Source organism: Porites lutea, chromosome 2 (genome assembly GCF_958299795.1).
Source record: "Porites lutea chromosome 2, jaPorLute2.1, whole genome shotgun sequence".
Lineage (NCBI taxonomy): Eukaryota > Metazoa > Cnidaria > Anthozoa > Scleractinia > Poritidae > Porites > Porites lutea.
Window position 1 is genome coordinate 30,595,210 of NC_133202.1, and position 10,767 is coordinate 30,605,976.

General features: G+C 40.3%; 1 protein-coding gene across 1 annotated transcript; it reads right to left on the bottom strand.

The window, feature by feature from the left end:
- Window positions 1-4,090: 4,090 nt before the first annotated feature.
- On the bottom strand, window positions 4,091-10,021 carry LOC140926035 (uncharacterized). The gene has a single exon (XM_073375845.1). The coding sequence runs from the start codon at window positions 10,019-10,021 to the stop codon at window positions 4,091-4,093; it is 5,931 nt and encodes a 1,976-aa protein (XP_073231946.1).
- Between the last annotated feature and the right edge of the window lie 746 nt (window positions 10,022-10,767).

Here is a 10,767-nt window from a genome sequence, read left to right on the forward strand (position 1 = left end):
ATGTTCTTTCATTGCCATGAAATGCGTTTACATTGTTTTTTACTGTCAGTAGCCTGATTGCCTGGTTTCAATTAGCCTTAATTTCATCCCATTGCTTCGAGTCGTTTTTATGGCTCGATCGTTTGCCCCGGTTGTTTGCCGGCGGAAGTTCCATGGAAAAGGCATTAAATTTGAGACTTTTCGCCAAATCATGTGACCATCCTCAATGGCGTAGTGGCTATGTGAGGTCGGGTCACACTGAAGGTACCGGGTTCTAATCCTGCTAAGAACCATCTTTTCCCTTCTTCCTTTTTTTTTCTTTTTTGTTTTGTCTTGTTTGCTTATTTGTTTTGCTGTTTTTTTTTTGTTTTTAAATATATGCTTAAATAACTGTTACTAAAGTGCAATAAACAGCAAGAAAAGTATTGTGTTTCCAGAACAAGGATAGTATATTCATAATATGAATTTCTATCATTTCCTAAAATTCACTGTGGGAAAACCAGAGGTGATAACTAATTGATTATTTTCTAAACAACGTACCCACGAGTTGACGATAGTCTTTCTTTGATTGGCTTTTTTATTAATAAGCTCATAAGACAGCAGAGTGACCATAAGGGCTTTCAACAAATCTCTTCTCTTCTCATCAATCCTTTTCTTTTTGTTTATCAGGATAACAATCATTCCCTTGCAGTCTTCATGTGCCTGCCAGCTAACTGTAATAAATAACAAAGGGAGAGTAAGGGAGTAAGTAAATTATGGTTAATATTTGTCTATTGTTATTTTGATTTGAACTGTTAAGAAAATTAGGTGAATAAGCCTTCCTTTGTTAGCAATATTACCTCTTCAAAGGAATGGTTCAAAAATGGCAGCATGCACGTTTGGTCACTTGTAGACTGCAAGAGATACCAGCAATTTGCAACTTCGTCTGAACCTGAAGCTCTTCTGCGTGTTGGTCCTATCATGAGAAAAAATACATTCAATTGCAATTTAAACATTGATCTCTAATTTATCAGTAACTGCATTGAAAATAAGTCCAAATTTTTATAGGCCCTGAGTCAATATTTCTGTTTCATTTAAAAAAAATCAGGATTGAATCGCCTTTTACTGATGCACTGTTTGGTACCTGGCAGTTAATTTGTCAGGAATACCTGTGGTGTTCAGGGTTTTTTAAACAGGCTCTAAAAACCTCTATTTATTTTTGTGATGAGACAAAAAGAAGACGAAAGAGAACAGGTACATATACGTGCTGAACTTTAGAGCAGATTCCTTACCTCTCAGGCCAAAAGGAAAAAGGTCTTGCTTGACTGTTCCAGTTATATCAGTGTAGGTGTTGATATTATAGATAAATCAAGCAATGTGACTGCATGAGCAAGATTACAATAAAATTAAAGAAAAGAAAAATAAAGCTTAATCAAGACATTCCTTCTAATTGATTATTCGTATAGAGGAGAGATGTGTAGAAAAAGGTGAAATTGCTTAATTTATAACACTGGACGAAAAAACGGATTTACCTCTATAGCAAATTTGGAGCAAATCATCTGCAAATGCCACATTTGCTTAATTTTGCTCAATTTTGCCACATGACATTGGACCTACTTTGCCATAATTTTGCTTTAGTGGCAAAGGTGGTAAATGCCGAATTTGCCTCAAATTTGCCCCGTGTGTAAAAACAAGGATAACCTTTACTTTATCAAGGCATTTACAGGGGTGTCAAACTTGATAGCAAAACTGACATTTGTCAGGTTTTTGCCCAAATGGGCAAAAGCAATCGAAGATGAATTTTTGAATGCTTTTGCTCTTTATAGCAAATTCGGTCAAAGTAGTAATTTCCCACATTTTTGCTCAATGTAGCAAAAGTGACCAAAACTCATTTTTCAACAGTTTTGCCCAGGATAGTAAATCTGAGCAAAAATTCACCTTATTTGTGTATCGCCCATTGTAGTAAATGAGGTCAAATTATCACTTCTTCCGTATCTTCGCTCAGTGTGGAAAATATGATCAAAATAGGCGTTTGCCACTGTTTTGCTCAGGGTAGCAAATTTGGCCAAATACCACTTTATTCTCAATTTTGCTCAGGATGGCAGATATGATCAAAACAGTAGTTTCCCATACTTTTCCCCATTGTAGCAAAGTTGATCAGTTCTTCTGTATTTTTGCTCAGGATGGCAAATATTGCCATGATAGCAGTTTTCCATACTTTATGTAAGGTAAACAAAGTTGATTAAAATATCACTTTTTTACACTTTCGCTCAAGATAGAAAATTTGATCAAAACACCATTATCCACATGTTTCTTATTTTTATTTGGTACCATAAATGACTTACAAACAATTTAGACACCAAACAAAATTTCAAGAGTAAAATGACTTTATTATCTTTAATATACACTGTACAATAAAAAGCAAGATAAATTAAAAGAAAGTTCCATTGGCCTCTGCAGGGCACTGCATGTACCACAAAATATATGCCTTTAAATAAAAAGCACATACAATGTGAAACTATCTAAATTCACAAGTGTATAAGAATGTACATTGGGTTTGAAAGTGCAAGTCAACACTAGCTGGTTCATAATTATCTAAGGTTGGTACGGGTAAAACGTAACTCCATTTGAGTGGTATACTTCAAATATACTCTTTCTAGATTCAAATGGTTATACGATGACAACACGTACACATCACTCCCAATGTAGATGTGACATCCTTACTAATGGACAGAACATCAACCACAGGAAATAAAATTAGCCTCAAATTATTATGATAAGCGATATTCCTCTAATTATTATTTATAAGAACTTGTTTTCATCTGATAAATATTATCCACTACCCAAAATAGGCAGTGAATAATATTATATAGTGTACCTAGTGCTATTCACTTACCCCAAGCGGAGATACATCTGTATGATTCATTTTTAACCAAATCAGTTATATAAAAATATTTCTTGTAAATAAAATGTGTTACTATGCGAAAGCTCTGTGCATTTCTATGATTTGGGTACAACTTCGATATATTTTTACCCAGCAGTAAACCCTTATAAGGTTAATTTAGTCATCTTTTCAGCATGGACATGTATTTTATTTTACAGGTGCTTCATTTACTGCTAAACTTCTAAAACTAGCATGAAATGACACCCCAATTTTACTCTCATCCTATAGGTAGCCAAAAGCATTTCAAGTTATGAAAACAAATCTGCTCTCCACTGATTTGGTTAAATACTTGTATTATTATTATTGTTATTATTATTATTATTATTATTATTATTATTATTATTATATCACTGTAAATAATATGATTTGGTGAAACTTTTGTATTATTATATGACCATAAATAACTTATTACATTTATTTTTTTTTACTAAAATCAAATTATTTGCTAAAAATTTGAGCAATTTTTTTCTGATTCACATGATCAGCTGTTTTGCTTGCAGTATTGGACTGATTAAACATCAAAATTATCCAAACACAATGTAGAAAACACTCTCGTACACTTTGAATACGACTTTTACTTCTCGATTCACTAGAACAATTACAGCAAAAAAGAAAATACAGAATTAATAAACGCGGACCGAAAGCCTTACAAAAACGATAACTTAAGGTACAACAAATGACTAAGAAAACGAGCAAAAATTACAGGAAAACTATACTTACAAGATCTGTACGGCAACTCCGGATACAATTAAGCGACTGATTTACATGAACAAAAAATAAAACTTTATACTAAACTGGACTGAAAATAATGAACCTAACGAACTTACAAAAATTGACAATAACGATTACGTAACGCAACGCCGAGACTAGAATACAGAAAGAATACGCATATGAAAAAAGGCTAACAAAAGACTACTCCAAGTGCGATAACAAAGGCACTAATTAAACTAACTTTACGCAACGCAAAACATGAAAAAATAAAGAACACGAAAAACTCGCAGTCTCTCGTGGCTACATGCCCGCCCCAATGAACTATCCAAGTCTCTTTACAGTTCATTAATAGAGTCACTACCTAGGCACGAGCGTAAGTCCGCGATCCTTAAATAGAATTCTTAGTAGTGATGAAATAAATTCCTTTATCACAGCTTCTGGAGAAAAAAAAAGGGGTTCGTTTTTTTTTTTCTAAATTCAATGTGACGCTCTCTGTCCTTCAAGGAAGCATAACTTTGTTACTGGCCTTGTAAGAACGGTTAGACTCGTCTTAACCTTTGCTGATCTGACATATCCGTCTTTTCCGCGAAAGACATCAACAACTTTGCCTAACGGCCATTTTCCGCGATGGACATTTTCATCTGCAATCAATACTAGATCTCCGATCTCCAAGCTACGACGAGGCTTCATCCACTTTGCTCTTTCTTGTAGGGTTGGCAAATACTCCTTTAGCCAGCGCTTCCAGAATACGTCTGAGATGTACTGCACCTGTCGCCATCGGCGCTTGCTGTAACTATCTTCCTTGCCAAAGGACCCAACGGGCAAACTTGGGTTCGATCTCAATAACAGCAGATGATTCGGCGTGAGAGGTTCTAGGTCCTTAGGGTCGCTACTCACTGGTGTCAAAGGTCGGCTGTTCAAAATACCTGCAACTTCCGCCATGAGGGTTCGCAGCATTTCATCAGTGACGAGTTGTTGTCCCAGCAAGGCTTTAAGGATTTTACGAATTGATCTAATGATCCTTTCCCACGCTCCACCCATATGTGATGCTCCAGGGGGATTAAATTTCCAGATGATCTTTTTCTGGCGAAGAAAGTCATAAATCGTTGTTTGATTCCATTCACTTAACGACTCTCGGAGCTCTTTCTCCCCTGCACGAAAGTTTGTGCCATTGTCACTGAAGATGGTAGTTGGACATCCCCTCAAACTGACAAATCTTCGCAAGGCGTTTATAAAGCCGTCGGTGTCAAGGGAATGTACAACTTCGATGTGGACGGCTCTAACAGCAAGGCAGGTGAAAAGGCAACCATAACGTTTCACGTTTGAACGTCCTTGGCGCACATAAATAGGACCAAAATAATCCACCCCCACATGAGTAAACGGCGGTTCTTCGGACATCAGTCTTTCCTTTGGAAGATCACCCATCAGCTGTTCCCCACGCACGGCACCAAGTTTCTTGCACAGAAAACAGCCGCTGATCACACGACGCACAGCTGATCGTCCTTTAATAACCCAATACTGGTGGCGCAGGCTGGACAAAACGTACTCTTGACCCAGATGACCGGCTTTCTGATGATGCTGCGAGATGATTAAGTCTGTCACGTGATCTCGGTAAGGCAGAATGATTGGATGCTTTGCATCGTAGTCGATTAGAGCGTTTTCCAGTCGTCCTCCAACTCTTAGAATTCCCATCTCGTCCAGCAACGGATGAAGTTTGCGTATATGCCCAGCCATCTTTAGGTTCTTCAGCTCTGAAGTTGCCTGACGCGAGTGCTGTAATGAACCAATCCTTTGCAAGGCCTGGATGACTTCGGGAAATGAAATTCTCTGTGTGTGCTTGATAATCTCCTTTTCAGCTTCTTTCATTTCGTCTACCGACAGGACTCTTCTATTTACACTACTCTTAACTTTGGAACTGATCGGACTTTGACTGTATCGCTCAATGAACCACGTTCTAAATCTATGTAACCAGGCCACTGCCCTCTTTAATCTTTCCCATGATGAATGGCGCTCGATCAAACTTGAAAGAACATCTCCACTTTGATGGCCAGACGATGATTGGCTGTTAGACTGAGCACGTTTGATCTCTGGATCGTCATCGGATAACTCCGGTTCATGAAGTGTAGGATCACGAGGCCAAAATTCATCTCTCCTGGTTAGAAACTGAGGACCATTTAGCCACTTGCTGTTTGCACACATCTCTTCTACTGTGAGACCTCTACTAACTTCATCAGCCGGGTTGAGATCGGAACTTATGTGTCTCCACTGGTGGGGGGCTGAGTTCTCGTGAATAACTGAGAGTCTGTTTGCAACAAACGTGTGAAATCTCTTCGACTGATTTCTGATGTACTGCAACACGCAGGTGGAGTCTGACCAATATGTTGATTGTGTAATCGGAACGTCCAATTCCTCTCGAACAGACTTGTCTAACTGAACAGCTAAGACTGCCGCGGACAGTTCCAATCTCGGTACAGTCATAGGTTTCAGGTGTGCTAGGCGAGATTTTCCAATAAGAAATGTGCAATGGATTCTATCTTCAACGTCTACCATTCTGAGATACGAGACCGCTCCATATGCTATCTGCGACGCGTCTGCGAAGTTGTGCAACTCGGCAAATTTCAAGTCTCCAAAGTACAACGGCTTAATGCATCTTCCAAGAGAGATCCGAGAGAGACTGGGTAATTGACTCTTCCATTTCTCCCATCTTTCACCATCTTCATCACTGATTGGGTCGTCCCATCCAATTTTCTTTTTACAAAGATCTTGCAACAACTTCTTTGCCGTTAGAACAACTGGAGCGACCAACCCAAGTGGATCATAAACGGAGCTCATCATGCTGAGTATTCCCCGACGGGTATTTGGTCTGTCTCTTAGGGTAACCTTGAAAGTAAACTCGTCTTTCTCTAAATCCCACTTGAGCCCCAGCGTCCGTTGAATCGGTGGGTTTACTTTGTCCAGGTCAAGGTCAAGTACTGACGGGGCTCTCTCAACTCGCGGAATGCAGTCCAAGACCTCTGAACTGTTACTCAACCATTTGGTTAATCGAAATCCTCCTTTGGACAGAATGCTTCTTAGCTGATGCACAAATTCCACACCGTTTTTTGCAGATTTAACCGACTTGAGGCAGTCATCGACGTAAAAGTTTCTTTTGACTGTCCTGACCACTTCTTCCGGGAATTCGCCTTTGTTATCTTCTGCTGTCCTTTTCAAAGCGAAGTTGCAACAACTCGGTGACGACGTTGCACCAAACAAATGAACTTCCATACGATGATCGACTGGTTGCTGATTCAAGTCACCATCCGGCCACCAGAGGAATCTAAACGTGTCTTGGTCGTCTGGTGGTACTCTAACTTGATGGAACATGCACTCGATGTCAGCTAATAACGCGACTCGTTCTTCCCGGAATCTCATCAACACGCCAACTATAGAATTGGTCAAGTCCGGTCCAGTAAGAAGCTGATCGTTAAGAGATGTTCCTCCGTACTTGGCTGCACAGTCGAAGACTACTCTGGTTTTTCCAGGCTTGTTGAGCACAGGGTGGTGAGGTAAATACCACAGCGGCCGCTTGTCGTCTACATGAACCTCGTTACACGGTACCTTTCTTGCGTGTCCCTTAGCAATGTACTCCTCCATGGTGGTCTTGTAACTTTCAAAGAGTTTCTCATCTTGTAGAAACCTTCTCTTCAGTACTTGAAGCCTTTGTTCTGCCATGGGCCGATTATAAGGCAGGAATGGTGGGTACTGTCTCCAGGGAAGCGCCACTTGATAATGACCTTGATCAAGTTTCACAGATCGTTCCATGATTGCAAGAGCTTTCTTGTCTTCCACTGACATGCACACGTTAGAGTCAGCCGCCAAGCCGTAATTCTCTATGGCCCAGAACCTTTCGACTTGCTGCATGAGACAATCTTTTCTCGCGGACTCCACTAAGCGAACAAAGTTAACATTCAGATGGCGTTCTCGGCAATCGATGCGTCCCACTGGGCCCATGAGTGTCCAACCAAGAGGTGTTCGAATGGCATATGGCTCTCCTCTATTACCACGCCTTTCTTCTAATACCCAGAAGGCCTCTGGTGCGTTAGTGCCTACGATTAATCGGACTTCTTTCTCGCTAATACTTTGTAACTTTATGTCTTCAAGGTGAGGCCACTGTCTTGTATCTTGCTCTGATGGGATACTTCGGCGTGAGGCGTTCAGTCTATCAACAGTCCATAGTCTTTTAATTTCAACCTTGTCAGTACCATCAAGTGACTCCACAGTTAGGCTGATCTCACGACCAACTCTTGGGCTGTCTTCTCTTTCTTGAGTTGTCAGGGAGAATGTTTTTTCTTGCCCTTGAACTCCAAGCTCCCTCGCTAGCGTCTTGTCGCATAAGGAGATATCTGAACCGCTGTCTAGAAGTGCGTACGTTTCCACTACCTTGTCTGCATCGCGACTTCGGACTTTCACAGGGACCACCCTCAGGCAAACCTTTCCCCCTCCTGTTGAGGTACTGTTTGTCTGTCCACTTGATAACGGCGTGCCACTGCTTACTTGGGTTCCTTGTTCAACCGAGACTCTCGTTCTCTCTTCAACTGATTGCTGTGAGGGCGGAGGGTGAAGTAAAGTATGGTGTCGTCTCTTACAACCTTGGACTTCACATGTACTCCTTGCTAAGCATCCCACTGCAATGTGGCCGTACTTGAAGCAATTATGGCATAACTGAGCTTTCCTCATCACTTGTAGACGTTCTCCGAAATTCTTCTCTATAAAAACCTTGCATTTCGCTAAGGGGTGAGCTGCATTGCATACCGGGCAGACTGCATATCTCGTAGAAGGGGCTTCTTTGTGACCAGGTGAACTCAACCGTCCTTCTCTGAAATCGATCTCTTGAGTACTGAATGCGTTACCGCGCTCATCGGGCAATGTAGCTCTTTTAGGATTAGGCTTACGTCTCTGACTATCCGATCTGCCTCGTGCGTCGTCTATCACGCAACCAAACACAGGGTTATTTGCAGCTCTCGCCTTGATTTTGACAAATTCTGCAATGTGACTAATGTTCGTTCTTTGACCTGCTTCCTGGATTTGATCTGCTACTTCCACAAATTTAGTCCTGAGATGAAACGGCAGCCTCTGAACAATTCTTCTTAGGTTGTCGGCACTATTGATTTCATCCAGGTAGCCAATAGATTCAAGTGTATTTTCGCAATCCTTTAACTGGTCAGCAAATGCTAATAATCCTGTACGATCTGAAGGCTTCAGAGGAGGACCTTCTGTTAGCTTGGTCACGTACTGCGAGGCAATTCTGAAGGGATGTCCGAACCGTTCTTCAAGTAGCTTTCTTGCAGCTTGATATCCTAGGGAAGGATCCTTGTACAAACAACATTTGATCGTGTCCTTTGCTACACCCGATGTGTACTGAAGAAGGTACATCAGCTTCTCGCTTTCGCTAGCTGCATTAGAGACGATGCTTGTTTCAAACGATTTAATAAAATTCCAGTACTCGAGGGGATCACCATCAAAGATTGCCAACTCCTTCTTCGGCAACGCAAACCCCTGCTTTATGGTTAACGCCATCTTGCCTATAAGTTCTTCAGGCAAAATATATTCGTTTTCTGAAACAGAGGAGGCTGTGCTGGTTCTGTCTAGTAGACCTTTGAATTCTAGCGCATTGGGATTCAACTGTGACTGTGAACGTTTGGATTGAATTGATTTCTGTCCGCCTCTGGGCTCAGGGTCTTCCTGCATATAGCCGCCTGTAGCTCGTCCTTCAACTTCTTTATCAAACGGATTCAGCTCTTTAAACACCTCCGTAAGATTAGGGTAATTGATATCTTCATCTTGCAACAACTTAACTTGCAGATCTGTTTTTTGGACTTCATACTGTGCCTCCAAGACTTCTAACTTTAATTTAGTCTCTTCCTCCTGACGTAATAATTCTTGCTTTTGCGTTAACTGTTTCAGCTTTAAATGAGCTAACGCTTGCTTGGCCTTCAGCTGTCTAATAGATAAATGCGCGGTGCTGACGACATCTTCAGGCTGTGTGTCTATATCTTCGTGAGTTACAACTGGCACCTTTACGCTATGAATCCATTGTTCAATTCTTGATTCAAAATTCATCTTTCGGTTGCAATGTTCTTTAAAATAACGTGCTTCGCCTTCCCATTCTTCTAAGTTTCCAGATAAAGTGGCAATGTAATCGTAATGCGCCTTCTCGAAGCGAGCAAAGGCTTCGTCAATGTCCAATAATTTCTCCGAAACTTCATTGACATTCTTTGAGTCATTTAAGAGTTCTTCAGTTTCTCGGTACAACTTGGTTATTCTCGACAAGTACCCAGCTCTTGAATTTTTCAGTCGCAGACTGTCTAAAGCATCTTCAGAATGAAAACGGCGTCTTCTTTGCCACTCCCGATCAACTCCGGAACACATGACATCCACTAACAGATCTTTGAATGCATGTAGAAAACACTCTCGTACACTTTGAATACGACTTTTACTTCTCGATTCACTAGAACAATTACAGCAAAAAAGAAAATACAGAATTAATAAACGCGGACCGAAAGCCTTACAAAAACGATAACTTAAGGTACAACAAATGACTAAGAAAACGAGCAAAAATTACAGGAAAACTATACTTACAAGATCTGTACGGCAACTCCGGATACAATTAAGCGACTGATTTACATGAACAAAAAATAAAACTTTATACTAAACTGGACTGAAAATAATGAACCTAACGAACTTACAAAAATTGACAATAACGATTACGTAACGCAACGCCGAGACTAGAATACAGAAAGAATACGCATATGAAAAAAGGCTAACAAAAGACTACTCCAAGCACGATAACAAAGGCACTAATTAAACTAACTTTACGCAACGCAAAACATGAAAAAATAAAGAACACGAAAAACTCGCAGTCTCTCGTGGCTACACACAATCTATACACTATGAAAGCTCTGTAGAACTTCTTTAATTCATCATCATCATTATTATTATTGGCATGCAGGTGATTAAAATTTAAGCCAGGCTTATCAAAAAACTGTTATCACACACACTATTTTTTTTTGCATAAAACATAATTGCACTCTTTTTTCATAAAATATGCCAAGAACAAAATAGGATCATGGCATTTGGAGTCCAGTAATTACTCTACCATGGGGTGTATTGGCTAG

Coding starts and splice junctions, on each gene's coding strand:
- LOC140926035 (XM_073375845.1), bottom strand. CDS start 10,021: ATGTGTTCCGGAGTTGATCGGGAGTGGCAAAGAAGACGCCGTTTTCAT.